The sequence below is a fragment of the Falco biarmicus genome, chromosome 17, assembly GCF_023638135.1.
Source record: "Falco biarmicus isolate bFalBia1 chromosome 17, bFalBia1.pri, whole genome shotgun sequence".
NCBI lineage: Eukaryota > Metazoa > Chordata > Aves > Falconiformes > Falconidae > Falco > Falco biarmicus.
The window spans coordinates 6,563,212-6,588,584 of NC_079304.1; the positions used below are offsets into that span (position 1 = coordinate 6,563,212).

At 58.4% G+C, this 25,373-nt stretch overlaps 1 protein-coding gene across 1 annotated transcript; it reads right to left on the reverse strand.

The window, feature by feature from the left end:
- Nucleotides 1-15,466: 15,466 nt before the first annotated feature.
- On the reverse strand, nucleotides 15,467-24,241 carry CDK16 (cyclin dependent kinase 16). Its single transcript, XM_056362423.1, is given in 18 exon segments — nucleotides 15,467-15,825; nucleotides 16,314-16,361; nucleotides 16,652-16,729; nucleotides 17,190-17,280; nucleotides 17,510-17,552; nucleotides 17,834-17,939; nucleotides 18,629-18,726; nucleotides 19,031-19,151; nucleotides 19,762-19,885; nucleotides 20,165-20,227; nucleotides 20,889-20,983; nucleotides 21,215-21,329; nucleotides 21,445-21,501; nucleotides 21,937-22,047; nucleotides 22,515-22,613; nucleotides 22,615-22,649; nucleotides 24,125-24,185; nucleotides 24,187-24,241. Coding segments are annotated over 17 exon segments (1,383 nt in total). The 5' UTR covers nucleotides 24,235-24,241; the 3' UTR covers nucleotides 15,467-15,825; nucleotides 16,314-16,323.
- Between the last annotated feature and the right edge of the window lie 1,132 nt (nucleotides 24,242-25,373).

The following is a 25,373-nucleotide window of genomic DNA, read 5'->3' on the forward strand; positions in this document are numbered from 1 at the left end:
GGGTTAGGGTTAAGGATTAGGGTTCGGGTTAGGGTTAGAGTTCGGGTTGGGTTCAGGGTTAGTGTTCAGGTTAGGGTTAGGGTTCTGGTTCGGGTTAGGGTTTGCGTTTGGGTTCTGGTTCGGGTTAGGGTTCCCGTTAGGGTTCGAGTTTGGGTTAGGGTTTGCGTTTGGGTTAGGGTTCTGGTTAGGGTTAGGGTTCTGGTTTGGGTTAGGGTTCCGTTTAGGGTTCGGGTTTGGGTTAGGATTAAGGATTAGGGTTAGGGTTCGGGTTAGGGTTAGTGTTCGGGTTCAGGTTCGCCTTCAGGTTAGGGTTAGGTTAAGGGTTAGAGTTTGGGATAGGGTTCGGGTTAGGGTTTGGGTTAGGATTAGGGATAGACTCAGGGTTAGAATTTTAGGGTTAGGGTTAGGTTTGGGGTTCCGGTTTGGTTTCAGGTTTGGGTTCGGGTTAGGGTTAAGGTTAGGTTTAAGGATTAGGTTTAGGGTTTGGGTTAGGTTTAGGGTTTAGGTTAATGCTAGGGTTAGGTTATTGTTATAGTTCGGGTTTCGGTTAGGGTTCGGGTTGGGTTAGGGTTAGGTTTTGGGTTTGGGTTCAGGTTAGACGCTTAGGGTTAGGGTTAAGGTTAGAGTTAAGGTTCAGGTTAAGTTTAAGGTTAAGGTTTAGGGTCAGGGTTACGGTAGGGTCAGGGTTAGCGTTAGGTTTTAGGTTTAGGTTAGGGTTATATTAGGGTTAGGGCTAGGTTTAGGGGGGTTAGGGTTAGGGACAGGGTTAAGGTTAGGTGGTTTCGGTGATTGCCCTGCTGGGTTAGGGGGGGAGGGGGGTTGGAGGGTGTGGGGGGCCCTGCTATGCCGGCATCGAGCTTCTCGGGGGATTTGGTGGCTTCCCAGCCGGGTGAGGGGGGAGAGGCGGGGGAGGGGGGTGAAGGGGAGGGAGGTGAAGGGGAGGGAGGGGGGGATGGGGGTGAGGGCGGCATTGAGCCTGTCAAGGGGGTTCGGTGGCTGCCCTGCCGGGGTGAGGGTGGCAGCGGGGGGCCCCGCTAGGCCCACATCGAGCCCGTCAGTGGGCATCAGGTGGCTGCCCTGCCAGGTCAGGGCGATAGTGGGGGGCCCCGTTAGGCCGGCATCGCGCCCGTTGGGGTGGTTTGGTGGCTGCCCTGCCGGGTCAGGTCGGCGGTGGCGGGCCGTGCTCAGGTGGCATCGAGCTCGTCGAGGGGGTTCAGTGGCTGCCCTGCCAGGTCAGGTCAGCGGTGGCGGGCCACACTAGGCCAGCATTGAGCCCGTCCTGGGGGTTCGGTGGCTGCCCTGCTGCGTCAGGGCGGTGGTGGAGGGCCCCCGCTAGGCCGGCATCGAGCCCGTCGGGGGGGTTCGGTGGCTGCCCTGCCGGGTGCGGGCGGCAGTGGAGGTCCATGCTCAGGCGGCATTGAGAACGTCGAGGAGGTCGGTGGCTGCCCTGCTGGGTCAGGTCGGTGGTGGGGGAACCCCACTAGGGCAGCATTGACACCGTCAGGGTGGTCCGGTGGCTGCGTTCAGGGGGAGGGTGGCGGTGGGGGCCCTGCTAGGGCGGCATCGAGCCCATCGGCGGGGATCAGTTGCTGCCCTGCTGGGGGAGGGTGGCGGCATATAAATTACACAGACACAAAAGTGGGAAATAGCTTTTATTCACTTGGTTTTGCATTCATACAGTTAATAATACACATTTACAAAAGAATTCACCTACAAGACCCTCACTCAGGCAGAACAGCTAAGCGAGGCAACGCACCTCATCAGTCCTACCGCAGGTTAGCTACAGCGATGAAGAACGATACCTATTCCAGTTGCCCCAGCACGTCACCATCCTCCAGACGCGCAGGCACTGGGGAGCCCCTCTTGCAGCGAGGATTTGGAGAGCCTCTCCCGGCAACGGGGAAGTGCTGCGCAGGGCGTCCCCTCGTAGCTGAGGTCTCCAAAGTCGCTGCAAGAGGGTCCAGCTTTTGAACTATAGAACAAACATGCTCACCTCATTGCAAATGCGGAAACACCACAAGGTTTCGCTTGCCTCTCAGATCCCACCAAAGCCTGGCCAGGGCTCAGGGAGGACCTGAGGGAAGATTCCTGTATCTACTGCACTTTGACCACCCAGTTCCAAATGGGGCCAAACAGCTGGATCCACAGCCTTGGTCACCCGCCACAAAACAAGGAAGGATGTGCTACCTCTTTCCTCATGATTATAGTTTAGCTAAGCTATACTTTGCGCTAAGGATCATTCATAGGACGCCAAGGACCACGCACATTTTGCTACATAAATATATATACACACACCCCTCTGTGTTTTAGGGCCTTACCTTACCACAGTTAGGGCCCGCGCTGAGTTTCAGTACTTCAACTTCCCTTGGATAGGGCCTACACCGAGTTGTCAGGCCTCTGCAGAGTTTTTGCCCAGAAAAACTTACCTTATTTATGGCCTTTGCTGCATTTAGGATTTAAAAGTACCTCATTTAAGGCCCTTGTCAAAATTTAGGGCCAAACCACGTTTCGGGACTTGAACTTCCCTGCATTAGTGCCTGCGCCGAGTTTTCAGGCCTCCACTGAGTCTTCGGCCAGAAACTTGAAATATTTATGGCTTTTGCTGCATTTTAGGGCCTAAACATACCTCATTTAAGACCTTCATTGAGTTTCAGGGCCTAAACTTACCACAATAAGGGCGCACGTGGGGTTTCAGGACTTCAACTTCCCTCCGTTAGGGCCCACACTGAGTTTTCAGTCAGAAAAACTTACCTTATTTATGGCCTTTGCTGTGTTTTAGGATTTAAAGTTACCTCATTTAAGGCCCTTGTCGAGATAGACGGCCTAAACTAACCTCAGTTTGGGTCTGTGCATTGTTTCAGGACTTCTGATTCCCTCCGTTAGGGCCTGCACTGAGTTTTCAGCCTTTGCTGAGGTTTTGGCCACAAGAAAACGTAACTTGAGCTCCCACAGACACCTCACTGCCCCCCCCAACATCTCCCTGCCCAGCCCAAGACCTCTTCCCAGCACCCACTCTTCCAGAACTCCCCTCATCTTACAAGAGTCCCCCAGACATCTTCCTGCCCATCCACCATCTCCCAGGGCCTACCCAGATGTCATGCTCGCTGCCGCACCCCCCAGAGCATCTTCTGCCTGCCCACCTTTCCCCCCTGCCAGACACTTCACCCAGACCCATCCCTGCTACACCCTCCGACACCCAAAAATGTCTTAGAAGAGACCCCCTGGACATCTCACCCCACCAAGGCCCTCCCAAGTCTCTCTCCAACATTTCCACAGCTTCCCCCCTGCCCCCAGCGCTTCCCTAGCACCCACCCCCTGCTCTCCCGCTGCCTGGACTCCTACCCAGCCCCACGAGGAGAATTCACGTTTCCCAGCCCTACACCCCTCCCCAAATATCCCTTGCAGCCCACCCAGATGTTTCCATGACCCCCACTCCTGTATACCCTCACAGCCCCCACACCACATCCACACACACGCCCACAGACACACAAAGGGCTTCCCAACACATCTCCCGACCAGGCCCACACGAGGCAGGCTCACCCTCGCTGCCACGTCCACCGCACCACTGGAACGAGCCTTTAGTCACCGACCGCCCCAGGGCTGCAAAAGACATCTGGTGCCCTGGCAGTGCCACGTGGCAGCAGCCCCCACCTCCACAGCTGCGAGCAGGGCAAGAGGCAGCAAGACCCCAAGCAGGGCTGCCACACCACCCACCTACTCACCAGCCGAGGTCTGCAGCACCGACTTTTATTTGCCAGGTGGCTGCAGGGGCGGGGCTGCCAGGGTGGGGCCACTCAGGCCATGGGGTGTGGCAGGGCCAGGCCACTTCGGGCCACAGGCAAAGCTATACACAATACCAGACAGAATACCAGAGACACCGCTTTTTATATCAAAATCCTTTTCATTTTCTATCAATGGATACTATTTTTCAGTATGCATAAAAGGAAAGGCTTTTTCTTTATTTCAACCCATCACACCCATACCCTACAGTTTTTAAAAATGCATTAAAGCCACCCAAAAACTGCCGCCACATGCAGTGCGGTCACTGCTATTTTTTTGAGCGCGGCATGGGCTGTGCCAGGCTGTGCCATTTTGAGGGCAGCGGCACGGGCGGCACCATTTGTGGCGCGGCGGCGAGGACGCAGTTTGAACTCGCGATCAGCAGAATTGGTCCCGCACCGACAAGCATGGCTCGAGCAGAACCGTGGCATTGCCGTGTGAGGGGCAATTGAAACCGTGGAGGGGCGCAGCCGCCCCGCACCCACGCGGTCTCCAGGTGGGGGGGCTTTTCGCCAGGGGCGGGGCCGTTGCAGCACCGAGCACCCACAGGCTGCGTTTGTCCCGGGCTGCAGCGGCACTGCAGTTCCGTAATCCCGTGCCGAGCGCGCCTTGCCAACATGCGCGGGGGACGGCAGCGGCAGCTCCTTACCGGGAGGCAGCCGCGGGCACCGCGGGATCGCGACGCCGTTAACGGCCGGCAGCGCCGAGTGGGGAGCCGGGGCTGCAGTACCGACCCCTGGCCACCAGGTGACAGCAACAGCACGCAACCAACTGGCCGGCTGCAGTATCCAACCTCGGTCGCTAGATGGCAGCAGTGCTCCACCAACCCTGTGCTGAGCAGGGGCCGGCCGAGCACTCCCCCCCCCCAGAAGCAATGCTGCCAGTAACTGACTGCCTGGGGCTCGATCTCTTACCAGTTTGGAGCCGGTCCTCCCACGAGGGGATGCTGCCTCTCACGGGAGACCTGGTCCATCACGCTGTCCTGGAGTGGTCCCACATTCTCCCGAGGAAATGCTGTCTCTGATTAAACGCCTGGTCCATCACCCTGTCCTGAAATAATGCCCGCACCCCTCAAAAGAAATGATGCCATAAATAGACTACCTGGGGCTTTATGTTCTTACTGTTTTGGAGCCTGTCCTCCCACGAGGGGATGCTGCCTCTCACGGGAGACCTGGTCCATCACATTGTCCTGGAGTCGTCCCACACTTTCCCGAGGAGATGCTGTCTCCAACTGGATGCCTGGCCCATCACCCTGTCCTGAAAAGGTGACAGGCACCCTCCCCAGAAGCAATGCTGCTGTTAAATGGCTCTCTGGGGCTTGATCTCTTACCTGTCCTTCCACGAGGGGATGCTACCCACCTCCCACAGGAGACCTGGTCTGCCACTCTGTCCTGGAGTAGTCTCACATTCTCCCAAGGAAATGCTGTCTCTCGTTAAACACCTGGCCAATCATTTTGTCCTGAAAAGGTGACCACCCACCCCAGAAGCAATGCTGCCACTAACTGGCTACCTGGGGCTTTAACTCTTTGCTGCATTTTAGGGCCCAAACCGTTCTCAGTTAGGGCCTTTGCTATGTTTTAGGGCTTAAACGTACCTCATTTAATGCCTTCACCAAGATTTAGGGCCTAAAACTACCTCTCTTAGAGCCGGCACCGAGTTTAAGGACTTAGATTTACCTCAGTTAGGGCCTGTGCCAAATTTCCAAGCCTTCGCTGAGGTTTTGGCCAGGAACTTACCTTTTCATGGCCTTTGCTGCTTTTTAGGGCCTAAACTTAGGTCGTTGAAGGCCCTTGTTGAGTTTCAGGGCCTAAACGTACCTCAGTTAGGATCTTGTTTTGTCGGTTGGTGGGGTCAAGAGATAGCACACAGACACCAGCAGAGAAAATAACCGTTATGTACTCTTTGTCTCAAAGGAATACAGAAAATAAGACAAGACGCACGTACAAAACGGATCAGCCTACAAGACCCTCACTCAGGCAGAACAGCTAAGCGAGGCAACGCACCTCATCAGTCCTACCGCAGGTTAGCTACAGCGATGAAGAACGATACCTATTCCAGTTGCCCCAGCACGTCACCATCCTCCAGACGCGCAGGCACTGGGGAGCCCCTCTTGCAGCGAGGATTTGGAGAGCCTCTCCCGGCAACGGGGAAGTGCTGCGCAGGGCGTCCCCTCGTAGCTGAGGTCTCCAAAGTCGCTGCAAGAGGGTCCAGCTTTTGAACTATAGAACAAACATGCTCACCTCATTGCAAATGCGGAAACACCGCAAGGTTTCGCTTGCCTCTCAGATCCCACCAAAGCCTGGCCAGGGCTCAGGGAGGACCTGAGGGAAGATTCCTGTATCTACTGCACTTTGACCACCCAGTTCCAAATGGGGCCAAACAGCTGGATCCACAGCCTTGGTCACCCGCCACAAAACAAGGAAGGATGTGCTACCTCTTTCCTCATGATTATAGTTTAGCTAAGCTATACTTTGCGCTAAGGATCATTCATAGGACGCCAAGGACCATGCACATTTTGCTACGTAAATATATATACACACACCCCTCTGTGTTTTAGGGCCTTACCTTACCACAGTTAGGGCCCGCGCTGAGTTTCAGTACTTCAACTTCCCTTGGATAGGGCCTACACCGAGTTGTCAGGCCTCTGCAGAGTTTTTGCCCAGAAAAACTTACCTTATTTATGGCCTTTGCTGCATTTAGGATTTAAAAGTACCTCATTTAAGGCCCCGGTTCCGAACAGGGCCAAACAGCTGGATCCACAGCCTTGGCCACCCGCCTCTAAGCAAGAGGCACTCTCTCTTCCCTCATGATTCTAGTTTAGCCAAGCTACACCTTTCACTAAGGATCACACATAGCTGGCCAAGGACCACACACATTCTGCTACAGAGCCAATACTAAATATATGTATATACATATCTCTGGAACATTCAGTTCGCAATTCCACCTAAACATCAACTGTTGTTCAGGGCCTGTTGCTCAGGCCTTCGCTGCATTTCAGGGCCTACACTTACCTTATTTAGGGCCTCTGCTGAGTTTCAGGGCCCAAACGTACCTCAGTTTGGGCCTCCACCAGGTATTCTGGCCCTCACCAACTTTTCGGGTCTGAAGGGAAAACTCCACAGCACATCTGAAAAAAAACCCCCAACAACTACCCATCCACAAATCCAAACACCTATGTTCAGATTTCTTCACGTATCCATAATAATCTGTAATATGGTCTTCTACATTTAAAGAGAAACAGAGCCATGCTGGAACTTTCTATCTCACCACTTCCTTAGGCTTTTCAAACTCCAATGTGAAAGCCAAGGACCTTTCCAAACTGAAAATAAGAGCACAGAACACTTTATAGTTACCATGCCCTTCATTTTACAAGGATCAGTGGTCAGGTTTTAACGCAACTGCACATCCATCTTTACTTCTTTCTACGTAACAAACACCACTGAGATAACATTTCTGATTCATAAATGCAGTTCAGGGCCCATCTGAGTTGGATCTGTGCTCATACAAACCTGGTATTTTTCTGAAACTCGCACCTTTTCTTCAAAGAGGAATAGAAGGCACTACTTGTCAGCAAGTGGCATGGGGTGGTTTTCCAGGTACTTCCTTAAATTAGCTTAGGGAGCGCACTTCATTCAACATTCCTCGACTTTCGGCAAAAGCCATTGGCTGTTTACAAACCAAACAGGATGCCCTGGGAGCAGGTAGCAGGGCTTTAGAAAAACAAAAACCAAACCCCGATTGATACCATTGAGGAAACAGTCCACAGTGCACCCGAGTTATACTGACACGCACCATCGGTTCCTCCATCATTCTTCCCAAGTATTTTCTGCTGCTTGTTTCCTGCAATGATTTTTGGCATTTGCTGAAAGGAAAGGTTTAGACCCCTAAGCTGCCTTTCTAAAGGACACAGACTCTAGTACAAAGAAGGGAAGCAGAGACACAACTGACCCCTAGAGAGTTTGCCTTGATGGCTGTTGGAACTCTCACATAACAAGGCACGCTTCAAAACAGCCAGGGCCAACTGGAGCTGAAATATTTTGCTGGCTAATAAAGTTTTAAAGGGGAACATACCAGCAATGTACAACAATTGATTACCAAAACCACGCTCCTCCTGCACACATCTGATTGGGCACTGCGCTCAATTCGACATTACCACACAAGTTTTTCAAATCAAGTCTTATCGGATCAGTAACGGGTGATTTAAAACTTATATTTTGACGTTCCAGGGCAACTGCGAGCTCGATGAAGAACGGTCACCAACATTGGCAATAAACCCCTTAACTCCAACGTAGCATTAAGCAGCGGGCTTTCCCTTTATTGCAGCACTGGATGCATGAGGGATTGCTCCACCTAACATGCACACCAAGTTGCTCAAGGGTACATGTGATATACAGTGAGAGTACTTACACATCCCTAGTGCATTACATATTTTCCTGACAGGATCTGGGGACCTACAGAGAGAGAAGCCCACAATGGAGCACATTTGCTGGCAGGACTCAGGACCCTGCCAGGGTCCCACGCCAGAGCACTCTGTTCCTCTAGGACTGCATCCCATGGAAAGGGCCTACGCTGGAGCCAGGAAAGAGCATGAGGAAGCCTCCCCCTGAGGAAGGGGAAGAAGAAGAATCAATGTGCAATCAACGGACCGTAAGTGCCGTTCCCCAGCGGGGAGAGGTGACAGGGAAATTGGGAGTAAAGCTAAGCCCGATGGAAGAAAGAGATGAGGGTAAGTTGTTTTGAAAATTTAGTTTTACTTCTCATTCTCCTACTCCAATTTGCCTGCTAATTGACTGAACCCATTTCCCTGAGTTCAGTCTGTTTCGCTCGTGATGAGAACTGCTGAGCGATCTTCCCATCTTCACCTACGACTCGCCAGTTTTTTGTTGTATTTTCTCTCCCCTGTCCAGCAGAGGAGGGGAGCAATAAGAGCACATTTGGTCCGGCCCGGGTCAACCCGCCACACCAAAAAAGTCACAGCAGCACAGGAGAGAGAAGGGACCAGAGGAGGGGCAGGGAGGGCCTGGGACGCACAAGAGGGGAGGCAGGGCCCTGATGACCCGGGACTTACTGCAGCTTTCGCTCTCAGTGGTGCCCAGAGAATGTGACAGTTCAGACACTTCTTTTCGCCTTCTCCCTTTGTCTTCTGTAACACCAGTCGCTCAGCTCTCCTCCACCTAGAAGGAGCATGGCAAGAGCACAACACTTAAGAGAGCTACCGCCCTGGTGGGCTTAGTTAAATACATGGGAGATGGCATCACACCACGACAGCACCGGTGGGCTTACAAGTCCCACCGACTGGCAGGATAGGCAGCGAAACAAATATTACTTCTTTACCCCCCACAACAAATACATTCTAATCACCATTGAAAAGATGGAACCAAATGCTAAACCCCCAGGTTTTACAGCGAACAGTAAAAACCCCTAAAAAGCACCTCTGTACCATTTCTCCTTTGCTGTCCCATGGGGGGAAAATTCCTCAATAATCAAGCGTACATGACAACTCGAGTGATCTGTGTTCACTGTGCGTGAAAGAAAGTTATACCTTCTCAGCCGGCCTATACGTTCAGACATAGATCCAAAGAAACTCCAGTAGTGTAACTCACAAATAGCTCTGTGACCTCAAACCTTTACCTGTAGTGCCTGCCCCCTTCCTCCTCCCCCGCGAGCTGCAGAGCTACGGACTCTAAGAAATGCTGGGGCACAAATCCTGGCCCACCTGAAACGCTCAGGGGCTCCCAGAGATCTGGGCAGAAGTAGAAACCGTTCCAATTTTGGAGCAAGGCTGACCACAGTTCCAAGTCTTCTTTTGCGCATTCACACCCGGAAGCCAAACCAAAACAGCTACACGCGCAGCGGAACAATTGCTCGGTACATCTATGGCACCAGAGTTCCCTCAAGGCGCACCTGGGGTATTTGATACCTCAGGCCAACATGTACAGCGCATGGCTGCAAACTTTGAAACAATGTCATTTTGGGGTCAGACTGTTCCAAGCCTTTTCTCCTTACAAAACCCAAAATATTAAAAAAAGTTACACCCCCTCCTCTGCCACATCAGCTATCGCACTCCTTCGGGAGAGCTGCAACTGCATCTCAGGAAGAACACAACAAAGCCAAACCGAGAAAACATAAGCACAGCACACTCCTTAACAAGCCAATCTGAAGAGGTGACTGTTAATTCCGTTAATCACAATCAAGGGAAGATGTGTCACAGCTGTGCTGAAACAAGTCCACGCTTCACATACTCACCTGTCCTCCTCCCAGGTGAATGTCTATAGACAACATGTTTCTCCCAAAGGCAATCGCTTGGGGCAACTGATTTTGTTACCCCATTTCTTTTGTAGTTCCACCTTTAAAAACCACAAAAAAAAAAATGTCAGTTGCGCTGTTGCCTCGTGAAACTTCTGTGCCCAGGGGAATCCAGGAGTTCAGCAGTAGGAAGTGCCAGTTTGGACACAGAGACATCCCACCACCGCCGCCACCCCCACCACCTGCCTGGCCCCACCTTCATGGACATGCGCCCCCCCCCCCCTCCCCCCATGTCCCCAGAAGCCATCCCCACCACCACCTCTGCCAAATATCTCACTGCCCTCACCCTGCCCCCTCCCCCAACATCTGCTTGAGACCCCTGGACACCTCCCTGGGGCCCATCCCTGACGCCCCCTTGCCCTGTCCTGGATGCTTCCCCCCCAACGCAGAACGTTACCTCAGGGCCTCCCACCAACAGGCCCATCCTGGGTGGTCTCACCCTCACTGCCATGTCCACCACACAGCTGGAATGGGCCCCAAGCCCTCTGCCACCTCGGGGCTGCATCAGCCGGCCAGGCCAGGCCCTTGTGGCACCACAGGGCAGCACCACGCGGCTCAGCCACCACCCCGCAGCATAAAATGGTATCCAAAAATTACTGGAAAAGTGCTGTAGTCTCTTGTGGTCAGAGGAAGGCAGGATTTGGCTGTACCACAGAGCGAGGGGCGTCCTTGTTCTGTGTGCAATTATACAAAACGTCTCCTGGAACATCCAGCACAGAGGTCCTGGAGAGATGGCCCTTTTGCTCTGGGGATTGCCCACGTTGTTCACCTGATGTGGACCCGCCGGCCTTTTGGGAGCCCCCGATCCCCACAAGGACCCCCAAAACCTCCCTGAGACACCCGGTCCCCCGTCCCCCCTTAAACCCAGGACCCCGCAAATCCCCCACGACCCCTGAGTCCCCACAGAGACCCCAACCCTCACCCGGGACCCCTCCAACTCGCCGGCTGGGACTGCAGTGCCGGCCTCTGTCCGCAGGGGGCAGGCGAGAGTGCCACAACGTGTGCCTCTGAGCATGCGCGGCACCTGGGCTGCTCCCGTGCAGTCTCCATGGGCGGGGCTTGTCGCTTGGGGGGGGGTTAGGCAGCTCTTGGGTGGTGTCCATGGGCGGGGCTTGTTGCTGGGGGCGGGGCTTGCCACAAGGGAAGCCCCAGGGGCCCTATGGGGGTCCCCCAGGGGGGAATTTGGGACGTCTCAAGGGGTCTGGGGGCCGGGGGGCAGAGCTCTTTGGTAGGAAGTCACAAGGGGGCCAGGGAGTCCCCAGTGGAGAGTTGGAGGGGTCCCAGGTGGGGTTGGGGTCTCCGTGGGGACTCCGGGGTCGTGGGGGATTTGCAGGGTCCTGGGTTTAAGGGGAGAAGTGTGGGGGGGGTGTGTCTCTGGGAGGTTTTAGGGGTCCCTATGGGGACTGGGGGCTCCCAGAAGGCAGTTTTGGGAGCCTCACCCTCAGCGATGGGCCCAAAGGAGGGGGAGCGCTGCTCCTGCTGCTGCTCGGCCATGTCCAGCCTCCACCGTGAAGAGCTGCCCCCCACCACCACCGTGCGCGGTGGGCAGGGCCACAAGTGCTGTCACAGGCTGTGGGCCTGTGGCCCCCCAGCGATGTCATAGCCAGGCTGGGGGCAGGGAACCCACATCTCCACCAAGGCAGACTGCAATATCGCATCTCCATCGGGACCCCCCTATCTGGGGCTCCCCTGTGATGTCATAGCCACACCCCACCCCATGTGGGTCTGCTATGATGTCACAACCCTGGCACACGGCCCCAGGGGACCCTCTACAACATCACAGCCCTGGTGGGGCACATCTCTGGGCTTTGCGCGATGTCGGCACCTTGGTAGGGACCCCGCATTGGGTCCCCCCCCGACGTCACAACTGCGACAGAGGCGCCCTGCCCCACGTGTCCCTCGGTGACATCATAACCACGCAGAGGAGCCCCATCCCAGGGGATGTCCCATGATGTCACTGCCCCTCTGTGCAGCACCCACGCACGTCACACCTATGGGGGCTGGGGGGGGCGGGGGTGTGTGTGATCCCGCGCACGCGCCTGTCCCGGTGACGTCACGCAGACCCCCCCCTGCCCTCGCAGCTTCCCCGCGACGTCACCCCCTGCCCCCTCCACGTGCAGCGGCAACCCGCCCCCAGGCCACGCCCCCAGCTACGTCACGCCAGCACCGCCCGCCATTGGCCGGCCGGCAGGACGCGGGACCCACCCCCCCGGGCGGGAGAGACCATGTGGCGGGCGCAGGGGGGAAGCCAGGTGGAACGGCCCGGAAACCCGAGTCCCAGGGAGGCTTTAATGGTCGGTCCCGTACAGCCGAAACGCCGCGTCCCCGCCCCTGCCCCGCCCCCTATGACGTGTTCCCCTGCAGGGTAACGTACAGGACCCGTAAGTCACCCCCCCTAACCCGGGCACTACGGGGAGGGCCACACAGGCTCCCGTACAGGGTCTTCATGCTCCCCCCCTCCCCCTAGGCCCCTATAGGGGCTATAGGCCCCCCTCCACCCTATAGAGACCCTATAGGTTCCCCCGGCCCTCCAGGGGCCATAGGGAGCCTGGCCAAGGACATTGTAGACACTGCAGGGGACCCCAGGTGGGGTATTATAGCACTGACACCCCCCCGGCATAAAAGAACCCCTCCGGACAGCATAGGGGCTGTACGTTCCTCCCCCACCAGGTGCCCCTCCCCCATACGGTCCCCCAGGAGCACACAGAGCCCCCTACACAGTCCATATGGCCCCTTGGGGGAGCTACAGTGGCTCCGCCCCCTCACCCCCCGCACCCCAGGCACTATAGGGGCTCTATGTCCACCCTGGGCGCTATAGGGGGCATAGGAGGCGGGGCCAAGCCCACGAGCGTCTCATGCTGCATATAAAAAAGACCCGCCCCCTTATATACATATATACACACATGGTACGTATAGGGAGCCCGGGGGTTGGGGTGCCAATCCTGAGCGATGCTGGACACGCCGGGAGGGGGAGGGTGGGTGGAGCGAGGTGTGTGTAACCTCAGAGTAAAGTGGGAGTAAACCTGGAGTGACCTGCGAATAACCCTGGAATGAAGTGCGGTCTCCGTGCAATGTGTCTGTAAGTCCAGAGAATTGTGTGGCCTCGGGATGAAATGTGAAATGCAAGTAACCCTGGAGTAAACCCGGGGAGAAAGCGTGTCCTTGGTGTAAAGTGTCTGTAACCTCATAGTAGTGTGCTGCCTCAGGGTGAAGCGTAACTGCGGAGTTAAGTGTGAACAACCTTGGCATAAGGTATGACCAACCCAAGAGTAAAATGTGACCTCAGTGTAAAGTGTCTGTAAGCCCAGAGTAAAGTGGACCCTCAGGGAGAAGTGTCAGTAACCCTGGAGTAAAGCATGACCTCTGGTAACCCTGGGGTAACAACTGAGTAGTCCCAGGGTGGAGGACTAGGTAACCCTGGATGAAGAAGTAGTGGCTGGGTGGGCTTGGAGTAAGGGGTCAGGGACTTCAGAGCAAGGGTTTACCTCACAGTAACAACTGTGCAGTCATGGGGTACGTAGCAACCCTGGAGTAAGGGCTGAGCAACTGTGGAGTAAGGAGTACTCCACCCTCGTGTACCAGGTAACTGTTGCCATTAAGTTGTGTAACCTAGTGCAGTGGCTGAGTAACTTCAGCGTAACAAACCTCAGGTAACTTCAAGACACTGGACTATAGCAAGGGCTGAGTAACCTTGGAGTAACAGCTGTGAACCCCAGAAGATGGGCTGAGCGTGCCCTGGAAGTGGAGTAACCTCAGAGTAAAGAGTAACACCATGGTGAGCACCCAGAAGGGTGTACCTCTTGAGTATCCTCAGAGAAAGGGCTTGGAAGAGCAGGAAACACTAGAGATGAGGCCAAGAAACCTCTGAGTAAAGACATGGCACAGCTCAACTGAGTAACCTCTGAGTAAGTAGTGCAAGGTTGGGCCCAAGGTGCAATCAGAGGAAGTGGCTGCAAAGGGTTGTTGGTCTGTGTAAGAAGGAGAGGGACTTTGTATCTTCTGAGTAAAGGCTGAGTAGCAAAGAAGGCGCCACCATGTAACCCCAAAAGCCACCACTTACTTTGGGGTTAAGCAAGGCTAGCCCACTAAGGCCTTAGTAACCTCCGAGTAAGTGTTCAGTAAGGCCCAAGTCCCTCCTGAGCCCCCACTGAGACCCACCACACAAGCCCAGTTATGAGTGCAGAGCAAGTCAGCATTAAAATAAGAATAACCTGTTAGTAAGTGTTAAGTATCCTCTGAGTAAGATGGAGCACATCAATATTTGTGTAACAGTGGAGTAGGGCTTTGAGCTAGACTGGGATTAAGGGAGAGCTGAGTACCAGAAAGTGACAGGGGCCAAGTAAACTCTGAGTAAAAAGCAGAGTAGCTGCACCAAGGAGTAGGGCAGCAATGGAGGAACAAGCACATAACTTCTGAGGAAGGGCTGAGTAGCACTGCTGTAAAGAGCAGAGTAAAAGCAAAGGAAAGGGGTGGAGAAGAAACCATGTGGAGTAACTCTGGAGTAAGATATGAAAAGCAATAAAGTACCAAACAACCCCAAAGTAAGAGCTGAGTAAGCCCAGAGTATTGACCTCTACGAATAACCCTGGATTAAGTTCTGGCTAGAAGTACTGAGTTCCCACAGACTAAGAGCTGAGTTAACTCAAAAGACCCCCAGAAGTAACTGTGGAGTAAGTTCTGACAAGGAGCAAAGTACTAAGAAACCTCAGAGTAAGGGTTGGGTAAGCCCAGAGTAAGGATCATCCACCATGAGTAACCCTGGAGTAAGTTCCAACTAGGACTAAAGTACCAACTAACCTCAATATAAGGGCTGAATAAACTGAAGAGTAGAGTCCCCATGGTAACCCTGGAGTACGTTCCACCTAGGACTAGAGTACCAAGTAACTTTAAAGTAAGAGCTGAGTAAACTCAGAGTAAGGACCTACACAAGCAAACCCAGGATTAGGGGGAGTGCAGCCTCCAGCTGAATAGTGTCTTAGTAAACAAGGAGTAGGAGTAATGCTGGAGTAGCAAGTCAGTTGGGGCTGAGCAGCCATGAAGTAAGGCCTGGAGTAGGGCAGGAGCGGCCACAGAGCTGCGCCTGAGCTGCCTTGGAGCAATGTGGGAGTTGGGCCTGAGTAACTCTGGAGTAACCCTGGAGTAAAGTGGGAGCAAACTCTGAATAAGCTCCCCCACCACCACCCTGGGGACCCTTCCCCCGGAGGTGAAGAAACGCCGAGTAAGGCTTGAGCAACCCCAGAGTAACCCTGGAGTAAAGTGTGAGTAACCTTGGAGTAAGCTCAAAAGGGCACCACCACTCCCCCAACACCCAGAAACTGCCCCCAGGGTGGCCCCCCCCAGCCCCTGCTAAGCCCCACCCCTGCAGGGTGAATGGCCAATATAGACTCTTATTTATAATATTGCCTTGAAAAAATAAAACTCGAAGTAAATTGGGAGAGGGGAACCCCAAAACCGAGGAAACTCCCCCCAGAAAACAGGGGGGGCCCCCCTACAATGGGGGGTCCCACATGACCCCCCCCAAATCCAGCAGCGGCTCTTCAGGAGGGCATTTCAGGGGGACGACGACTTAGTTACAGTTTGGACGGGGAAACCCCCCTTAGGTTTGAGGCGCGCCCCCCCCCCCCCCCGGGTTTGGGGGGCACTCCCCCGTTTAGAGGGGCCTCCCCCAGCTTTGGGGTGACCCCCCCCCCGATTTTGGGGGGGAGCGGGTCCCAAAGGGTCGCAGCAGCAGTCCATGGGCTGTGGGGAGAGGAAAGGGTTAAGGGAGGGGGGGCCCATTCCCACCAAAATTACTGACACCCCCCCCCCCCCCCCGAATTCATGCACCCTCTTTTTTTTGAGGGTCCAGTTTTAGAGGTTCCCCCATTTTTCAGGGGAGCTCCAATTTGGGGGGGGGGGGTGTCTATAACAGGGGGAGTCCTGAATTTGGGGGGGTCTCTGAGCCCCGTGTTTGGTGGGAGGCCCCCCATTTTGGGGGAGGAATACCCCCATTTGCAAGGTGCCTGGTTCTGGGGGGATCCCCCCTTTTTAAAGAGACACCAACCCTTTTACTAGGGGGGGTCATTTGTAAGGAGCCCCCCTAAATGTTGGGGGTCCCAATTTGGAGAGAGGGGCTGATTTTGGGGGATGTTCCCTGTTTTGGGGGGGCAGGGCTGCTCCCCAGTTTTGGGGGAATCAATTCAGGGGGGTCCCATGGAGGGGTCCCTCCATTTCGGGGGGCTGCCTACCTGCTCGATGTCAGAATTCGGTGTCGAGCACCCGAAAGGATGAGGAACCTGCAGAAAAAATGGGGTGGGGTCAGTGGAGAACCCAAAAACAGGAGGAGATCCCCGCTTTTGGGGGTCCCTAGATCGTTGGGGGGTCCAAGATTCTGGGGGGTGTTCATCTCTGGGTTTTGGGGGGGGGGAAGATTTAGGGGGGCAGGATGTGGATTTGGGGGGATGCCCAGATTTTAGGGTGGACCCTAGGATTTTGGGGGTGGGTCTCCCAAGTTTTGGGGGGAAGGTTCTGCATTCAGAGGGGTCTCCAGACCGGGGATGGGGGCTTGGGTTTAGGGGGGGCTGACCTGGGGGGGGCAGGGAGGCCGAGCGCAGCCCTGGCTCCTTCTGCAGCTGGATCTCCTTCAGCGCGAAGATGGAGGTGGCTACGGGGGATGGTGGCCTGGTGTCAATGGGGCATGGCCACGCTGAAGGGGGCGTGGTCAAGCCCCACGCCCCACCCACCAGAAAGCCCCATCCCGTATCTGGACATAGCTCCTCCAATGCCCAACCAGTACCCTCCCCCCGCCCCCAAGGAAGCCAGGGTCCTCCAATGCCACGCCCACCCGCGACGAAACCCCACCCCTCCCAAGCAACACCCACAGCGCGCCCCTCTAAAAAGGCCTTGCCACAACAAGCCCCGCCCACAGCAGCCCCACCCACACCCAGCCCTCAACCACCCACTTCCACAACAGAGCCCCCCCGACTCTGCCAGGGCCTGCCCCTTGAAGCCACGCCCCCCACCAGAGCTCCACCTCCACCACAGCCTACCCGACCCCCACTCCCAGGCCCCGCCCTACAGTCCCCTCGCCCGCGGCCCCACCCCCCGAGGCCCCGCCCACTCACTGTCGGGCAGGGTGGTGACACGCGGCCCCAGGCAGGCGAAGAAAGGATGAGCCATCGCCTCCGCCGCTGGCATCCGCCGCCGCCCCTCGAACTGCCCCGCCCTCCGCATCAGGCCACGCCCACAAGGGATGGGGTCACGCCCCTCTCTTGTGGGCGTGGCCCCCCCAACCCCTCCCACCCACCCCCCCACCCCATGCAGGCAGGGGGGCTCTGCGCAACGGTGGGGGGAGTTGTAGGGGGTGAACGATGGGGTGGGGCTTTGGGAGGGGGCGGGGCCCAGGAAGAAGGGGCGGGGCCGGCTCCTGCCCCACCCCCCTCACCTGCAGCAGCTGCCCCAGCAGGTCAGCGCCGTCATGGTCCAGCCTGGGGGGGGGGGAAGGGTATGGTCAGGGATCCCCAACCCATTATGGGGCAAAGCCACCCCATGGGGCACACACGTGCCCCCAGACCCCTGTTATGGGGCAAGGCCACCCCATGGGGCACATACCCCTCTCCCATGGGGTACGTAGCTCCCACTATGGACCAACCCCCCCTCTGCCATGTGGCAACTCCCTCACCCCTCTATGGGGCAGCCCCCCGCCATGCTATGGACCACCCCCCCCACCCGCCCCGCTACGGGGCAGCCCCCCATCCATGGGGCAGACCGTGGGGCGTGGTGCAGCAGACCCTCAGGGGGGTACGGGGGGTACTTGTGGGCCCGGAACTCAGCATTGGCCCCGATCCCTGGCCACGTCTCCTCTGTTGGGGTCCCTGAGGAGGGGGGAGGGGATCAGGGGAGGACCCCAAAACCCCCCTGGCACCCCCACATGCCACCGGAGTCCCCCAAGCACTCCCTGACCCCTCCACAATCCCCCCAGCCCCAAAACCCCCTTTACTTGCCCCAAATCCTCTTTAATTTCCCCAAAACCTCCCAATTCTTCCCCAAATCACCCAAATTTCCACCCATTCCCCCAAACTTACCCAAAATACCCTGAGTGTACCCCAAACCCCCAAATTCCCCACAAACTGGCCCAAAATCTTCCAAACCCTTTCATTTACCTCAAACCCCCTTCAATTCCCCCAAAATCCACCAATTTCACCCTTTTACCTGAAAAAAACCAAATATGCCCCAACCCCCACAAATTTCTCCAAATCTCACTCAAATCCCCCAAACTGTCCCACATTTACCTGAAAACCCCCAAATTTGCCCCAACCCCCCCAAATCCTACCCATATCCCCCAAATTCACCCCAGATTTCCTGAACCCCCTGAAATTCGCCCCCAACCCCCCCAAATTCCTCCAAATCTCACTCAAACCCCAGAAATTCACCCAGATTTACCTGATACCCCCCCCAGATTTGCCCCAACCCCCCCCAATCTCACCCAAATCCCCCACATTCAGCCCGGATTCCCCCCACAGCCCCCTAGGTTTGCCCAGAAGGGCTGCGTTTCGCCCCGTACCAAGGAGACGGAAGATGAAGTGCAGCTGCTCCTCCACAGTGGAGCCGGGGAAGAGCGGCCGCCCCGTCACCATCTCCGAGAAGATGCAGCCCACACCCCTGCGAGGCCCAAGACCCTCGTGCGACAGACCCCCTGCAAAACCCCCTCCGGGGCCCCACAGGAGCCCACAGTCCCCACGCAAGGCCCCTGGGTGGGCTCAGCACCCCCGTTCCAAACCTTGTGCACGGCTCCCGTTCCTCCCGCAAGGCCGTTGTGTAAGACCCTTGTGCAAGAGACGCCCCTGCAGCCCCCCTGGAGCCACGTAGGAGCCTGCAGTCCCCGTGCAAAGCCCCTGGGCTCCGACCCAGCCCCCGTCTGAGCCCCCAGCCCCCTGTGCGAAGCCCCCAGCCCTCGTGCACTCACCACATGTCGATCTGGGTAGAGTACTCGGTGGAGCCCAGGAGGATGTCGGGGGGTCGGTACCAGAGCGTCACCACCTCATTAGAGTAGGTCTTCGTCGGGATGGATTTAGCCCGAGCCAGGCCTGGGGCAGGGGGAGGTGGGTTATGGGGGGTCCTGGGGGTCCCTGGGGCAGGTAACTGGGGCCTCAGAAGGGGAAACTGGGGTCCTGGGGGTAATGGGGGGCCCTGGGGCAGGTAACTGGAGTCCTGATGGCACGAGGAACTGGGGTCCCCGAGGGGGTCCCAGGGGGCAATAGGCAATTTCCAAAATAAAAGTGGGGACTGTGGGAGGGGTAACTGGGGTCCCTGAAGGGGCAACGGTTGTACCTGAGGGATGGAACTGGGGTTCCCAGAGGGTCCTGGGGGCCACTGAGGTCTCGGGGCGGGGGGGGGAAATCAGGGGCTGGGGTCCTGGCAGGAGGGAGAACTGGGGATGCAGAAAAGGAAATTGGGGTCCTGGGGGGAGGACGGGGGTCCTGGGGAAGGCAATGGGGGTCCCCAAGAGGGGTAAATGGAGGAAGTCGGGGTAACCCAAGGGTGTCCCTGGGGGAATATGGGGGGCTGGCAGGGGAGAATGGGGATTCCTAGGGGTTCAATGAGGATCCCAGGGTGGGGTTTGGGGTCCCGGGGTGGGGGAGGGTGGGGTGGGTGGTGCAAGAGGGGATTATGAGATTTTGGGGTGGCCCCCCCGACCAAAGTCAGCAAGCTTGAGGTCCCCACGTCGGCTGAGCAGGAGGTTCTGGGGCTTGAGATCGCGGTGCAGCACCTTGTGCCGGTGGCAGAAGGCCAGGCCCCGCAGCAGCTGGAAGAGAAACAGCTGCGCCCCCCCGCCCCCAAAATGGCCCCTTGCACACTCATCGCACGTTCATTGCACACCCATTCGTGCAATCACAACCCCCTCGCACAGATAAAAATCATGTCATGGGGCCCTGAACCCCTTTGCGTCCTCCTCAGAAATGCCAGACACCCTCGCAGGGCCCTTTCCACACCCCTTGCACACTCGTTGCATACCCCTTGCACGCCCATTGCACGCCCCTGACCCCCTCACCCACCCCTTGCACACCCCAGAGGGCCCTCGCATGCCCATCGCACGCACCTTGACGTTGTGCATGCTGATGACGCTGCCACAGTCATCCAGGTACTGCTTGAGGTCCCGGTCCTGAAACAGGGCGAGGCAGGGGGACCCCAAAAAGAGGACGGACGGTTGGGGGGGCCAATAAGGGGATCCCCAGGGGGTTAAGGGCGTGCTGAAGGCATTTGGGGGGGGGGGGGCATGGGGTCATTTCAGGAGTCCCTGAAGGATTTAGTGGGGCCACAAGGATATCTGGCAGGGCGATGGGTGTCCAGGAGGCATGTGGTGAGACACCGAGATCTGGGGGGGCCATGGGAGTCCATGGGGGGGATCTGGGAAGAGCTGTGGGTGAACTTGGGGCGCCCTGAGGACATTTAGGGAGCCCTGGGGACATTTCAGGAGGGCTATGGGTATCTGGGGAGAAATCTGGGGGTCCCCTGGAAGTTTAGGGGGGGTTCCCTGGAGGGATTTGGGGGGCACTACTAGGGAACTGGAGGGCTCTCAGATTAGTTGGAGGGGCCCCTAGGGAATTTGGGGGTCCCCAGGAGGGACGTAGGAGGGTCCTGGGAGGAATTTGGGAGGGCTGAGGAGGAAATTGGGGGTCTCTTGGGGGGATTTTGGGGTGCAGGGGTGGTTGAGGGGTCTCAGGAGAAGGTTTGGGGGAGGTCTGGGGTCCTATGGAAAATCTGGGGGTCCTAGGGTGTGTTTTGGGGTGCAGGGGTCCCAGGGAGCGTTTCAGGGTGCTGACCAGGTACTCAAAGACGAGGGTGAGGCACTGGGGCGTGTGGACGATGTCGTGCAGCGTCACCACGTTGGCGTGTTTCAGATCCCGCAGCAGCGACACTGCAGGCAGGGGATGGGGGGGGGGGGGGGGGGGGGGCGGGACACACACAACAGCGGCCTCATCCCCTGCCCCCACCCACCCCCCGCCTGACCTCAGCCCACCCCTCACCCCCGGCGACCCCCCACGTGTAAGGCCAAGCGAGCCCCCTCCCCCGCACCGCCAGCCTGCGAGCGCATGCTCCCCCCCCCCTCAGCGCCACCACGGCGTCACCGTGGCGCGGTGGGGCTCACCCTCGCGGATGGCCGTGCACGGGGCGCCCTCCTCGTGCTCCAGGCGAATCTCCTTCAGGGCCACCAGGTTCTCGGTCAGCTTGCTGCGGCCCTTGTACACCGTGGCGTAGGTGCCCTGGGCAGGCGGGGACAGCGGGGACGTCAAGGACACGGCGGGGACAGCAGCGGCGTAGGGGCCACGGTGGAGGACAGGGGGGGCGCCCCCAGCCCATACTGGGACAGCTCCTCACCTCTCCCAGTTTGTCCAGTTTGACGTAGGTCTCCAGCTTCCCAAAGCCGATCTCCGACTGGTGGGAGGGGGAAACAAGAACACAGTCACTGGCAAAACTGGGAGGCACTGGGGGGAGGTTGTGGCACCACTCCCTCCTACCCCATACATGTCCATATTGGTACGGAACAGTTTATACTGGGGCACAGCAAGGTTCAGGGGACACTGCTGGACGGGTCTGGGAGGAACTGGGAAGTACCAGGAGGCCCCAGGGGGTGATACTGGGCTCTAGCACTGAACAGTAACTTATACCTGTTTATACTAACCCATACTGGTTTGTACTGGTTTATACTGGGACACACCAGGCAAACAGGGTGCAGGCGGTGGCTGAGGGGCTGCCTCCAGAAGGGACTGGGGGGCACTGGGGTGGGTTGCTATTAGTTCCTACTGCTCCATACTGGTTATATCGCTCCGTGACCTGTACTGGTTTGTACCGGTTTATACTGGAACGCACCAGGGAGACACGGCGCAGGCGGCGACTGAGGGGCCCGGGCAGCCCCAGCCGGTCCAGGCCGCTCTCGGGCAGGCGGGTGTCAGCTGGCAGCGAGAGGCGCTTGTTGATGTCCTGGAGGGACAAGGGGGAGGGCACAAGTGACCCCTGGGGACACCCAAAGCCCCTCAGGACCACCACCCTGCCACAACCTCCAGTCTCCCCCCCAGAACCCCCCCCAGACCCCACCAGGATCTTCCCAAAGCTGCCCAGGACCCCGCCCAAAGACCCCCCAAATCCCTCCCAAGATCTGGTGTAACCCCCCCGGAAAGCTCCCAAGAACCCCCCAAAGCTCCCCAGGACCCCTCAACCCCCACCCGAGGACCCCTGTAAAGTCCCCCAGAACACCCTCTGTCCCCCCCAAAACTCCCCAGGACCCTCCCAAAGTCCCCAGGACCCACCCGGTCCCCCCAAACCCCTCCCAAGACCCACTGGATAACCCCCTTAGTACCCAGCAAACCCCCACAGGACTCCCCCAACGCCCCCCGCCCCTCAACCTCTCCAGGACCCCCCAAACGCCCCCCCAGCACCCCCCCCACACACTCGGAGGAGCCGGGGCGAGCTGGGTGCTGGCGCAGGCGCAGGCGGACAGGGGAGGCCACCTCCTCCGAGGATGTCCCCGAGGGGGGGTCGCTCTCCCCCATCCGAGCCCATCCGTCCCTCGTCCGCCCCCACCTCTAGGAGGGGGGGGGAGGGGAAAGGGGGGGGGTGGGTTAGGACCACTCCAACCCTCCCACCGCAGGACCCCCCCCAGGTCCCCCCTAATCCCGCTACCTCCAGTGACAAGGGGACATGGTGGGGGCATGGGGACATTTGGGGGGACACAGGGGTGACACAGGGACGAGGTGGAGGACAGATGGTGGCACAACAGGACATGAAGACTGGGGACACAGAGCCAGGGGGGAACATGGGGGAACACACCAGGGGGGACACGGGGACAGGTGGTGACACAGGAGGGGACACGGGGACAGGATGCAGAGACAGATGGAGGGATGTGAGGGGGAGACACCTGGGGACAGGTGGGCGGACATGGGGACAGATGGGGACACAGGGGGACCACTGGGGACATCGTGGGGGACAGATGACATGGGAGGGACGTGGGGACATAGCAGGGGCACGTGGGGAGGACACGGGGGGGACACAGGGGACAGTAGGGAAGCCATGAAGAGAGGGACACCCCACAGCCCCCACAGGGCTTTTAAAGGGGCCACACACACACATCTGGGGCGGGGGTGGGGGGTGTGTGTCTTAAAGGGCCAGGCACCCCCAGAAGCCCCACCCCAATTCTCTTAAAGGGCCAGGCCCCCCAGTGCCTCCTGCTATCAGTTGTCTTAAAGGCCCAAGCACCCTACCAACCCCTGCGGCAGTTGTCTTAAAGGGCCAGACAGCCCCTCAAGTCCCACTCCCCTCTGCCTTAAAAGGCCAGGCACTGCTCCAGCCTCTTAAAGGGCCAGGCACTGCTCCAGCCTCTTAAAGGGCCAGGCACTGCTCCAAGCCCAGCCTCTTCAAGCAGCCAGGGGCCCCATCAACCCCTGCTGCAGCCCTTTTAAAGGTACAGGCACCTTTTTAAAGGGCAAGGCACACCCTCCTCTCAGATACAAAGGCATCGCCCCCCCCAGCCTCTTAAAGGGCCAGGGACCTCTCAGGCCTCTAAAAGAGAAGGCTCCTTCCCTCGACCAACACCTCCACCTGCCTTAAAGGGACAAGCATCCTCTTAAAGCATCAGGCACCCCCCAAGCCCTATTCTAGCCCTTTGAGAGACACCATGTGTCCCCCCAGCCAATCCCCACTCCAGCCTCTTAAAGGGGCAGGCACCTCTCCAGCTTCTTGAAGGAGCAGGCGTCTTCTTAAAAGGGACAGGCACCCACTCCCAGTCCTCTCTCCCCAACACTTTCGAAGAGGCAGGCACCCCACAACCCCTACCCTAACCCTCTCAAAGGGGAAGGCACCCCCTTCTAAATCCCCCGCCTCTTAAAGAGGCAGGCATACCCTCAACCTCCAACCCCAAGCTCTTACAAAAAGCCACCCCCTGCTCCCCAAGCCTCTTAAAGGGCCAGGCACCTCTCAACCACTATGCGAGCCCTCTTCAAGGGACAGAACTCCCCATGGTGGAGGGGGGGCAGGGAGCTACCCTTAAAGGGCCTGCACTCACCGCTGTCGCTGCCATGGCCATTGCGGGGCTCCCCTAGGCTCTTTTCGGGGGCGCGCCCCCCCCCGCAGCGTCATCGACAGCTGCCGCTTGATCTTCTTCATCCGGTCCATGGTGGAACCCTGGGGGGGGGGGGGGGGGGGGATGGCGAATGGACACCTGGGTCCCTCCAGCACACCTGGGCCCACCCCCTCCCCCAAACTCCAGAGCTCCCACACACCCCTGTATCCCCCAGAACCGCTGGGGGTCCCCCCCTCAAAGACCTGAGTGCCCCCCAAAACCCCTCACCGTGTCCCCCCCAAACACCTGAGTGTGCCCTCCCGGCCCCCTAGTTCCCCCCAAATGCCTCAGGCCCCCTCCCCTGGGCCCTTGGGGCCCCCCAAGCCCCCTAATCCCCCGCAAACTCCTGCTTCCCCCCCGAATGCCTGGGTCCCCCTCCCAGGACCCTTAGCCCCCCCCCCGAAGACCTGAGTCCCCCCACAGACCCCTCGGTGTCCCCCCCCCAAACGCCTGGGTGTGCCCCCCTCGTACCCCTGGTTCCCCCCAAACGCCTGGGTCCACCTCCCTGGACCCTTCCTCCCCCCCCCCCCCCCCCCCCGAAAGATATGGGTCCCCCAAACCCCCCTGCAAACTCCTGCCCCCCACCCCCCTCCCCGGGCTCCTGGGTCCCCCCCCCGGCTTCTTTCCCCCGGCCACCTGGGTGACACTGGGCGTGGCCAACCAGGGGGTGTGGCCTCCTAAGCCCAGGCCGCCCCCCCCAGCCCGCCTCCACAGAGCGGGGGGGCCCGGGCTGAGGAGGCCCCAGGAGCCCCGCGGCGGGAGCGGGCCTCGGGGGGTTCCCCGTTACCGGCTCAGCGGCGCGGGGCCTCCCAGAAATCCTCGGCCATGGCGGGGCCGGGCCCGACCCCGCGGGCGGCTCCGATGGGGGCCGGGCCGGGCCGGGCCGGGCGGGAGGCGGCTGGAGGCGGCTTGAGGTGGTGGCGCAAGATGGCGGCGGAGGGGCGGGGCCGGGTGACATGTCGGAATGGGCGGGAAGGGGGCGGAGCCAGGGGAGAACACGCCCCCTCCGCAGGGCGGGGCCGGAGGAGCTCTCCCGGAGGCCTGCGCCCCTTCCCATGACGTCAGTCCCGGCCCGGGCCCCACCCCCTTATGCCTCAGGACACCGCCCCCCGCCCCCAGGACCCACCCCCTGGGTCGGAGGAGCCCTCCGTGGGGGCGGAGCACCCTAAAAGAGGCTTCGCCCCCTTCCCAG